The 607-nt window shown below is 33.3% G+C and overlaps 1 protein-coding gene across 1 annotated transcript in view; it reads right to left on the bottom strand.

Moving 5' to 3' along the window:
* Positions 1-324: 324 nt before the first annotated feature.
* LOC113813130 (actin, muscle) overlaps positions 325-607 on the bottom strand; it is a 1,601-nt gene continuing 1,318 nt past the window's right edge. Inside the window, exon 2 of the mRNA XM_027365081.2 lies at positions 325-607. This exon is cut by the window's right edge and continues 970 nt beyond it. Coding sequence (XP_027220882.2) covers positions 434-607 — 174 coding nt within the window. The 3' untranslated portion in view covers positions 325-433.

Below are 607 nucleotides of genomic sequence, written 5' to 3'. Positions count from 1 at the left end.
GCCATTGCCGTTCTAATTAGTATCATTGTTATAGTTATTATCACCATTATTATTACCATCAGCATTATCATTATCATGACTATTATCATTATCCTCATTATTATAGACATCATCATCATTAACGTTATCATCATCATTATAATTATCAACATGATTATCATTATTGTTTTTGTGTACTATTATCATCAATATCCTCATTGTCGTCAAAATTCTCATAATTAGCATTACTTATATCATTATCATTATCATAATCGACATACTATTCCGGAAGGCATTAAGGAAATTCATGTATTTTGATTTTTTATTGTAAATCATTCAAATGTATATAAATATATTATAAAGTCTTCAAAATCACAAGCCATAAAAATATAAAATTTGCACTGCAATACATGACTATGAATATGAGATCAGTAATTATCTACGCAAATGTTGTCTAGAAGCATTTTCTGTGCACGATCCCGGGACCAGATTCGTCGTATTCCTCCTTGGTGATCCACATAGCCTGGAAGGTGGATAGTGAGGAGAGGATGGAACCGCCGATCCAGACGGAGTATTTACGCTCGGGAGGAGCAATGATCTTGATCTTGATGGTGGAAGGAGCCAGGGT

The sequence above is a fragment of the Penaeus vannamei genome, chromosome 38 (genome assembly GCF_042767895.1).
Source record: "Penaeus vannamei isolate JL-2024 chromosome 38, ASM4276789v1, whole genome shotgun sequence".
NCBI lineage: Eukaryota > Metazoa > Arthropoda > Malacostraca > Decapoda > Penaeidae > Penaeus > Penaeus vannamei.
The sequence above is the reverse complement of the archived record's forward strand: the minus strand, read 5'-3'. Positions and strand labels throughout refer to the sequence as shown.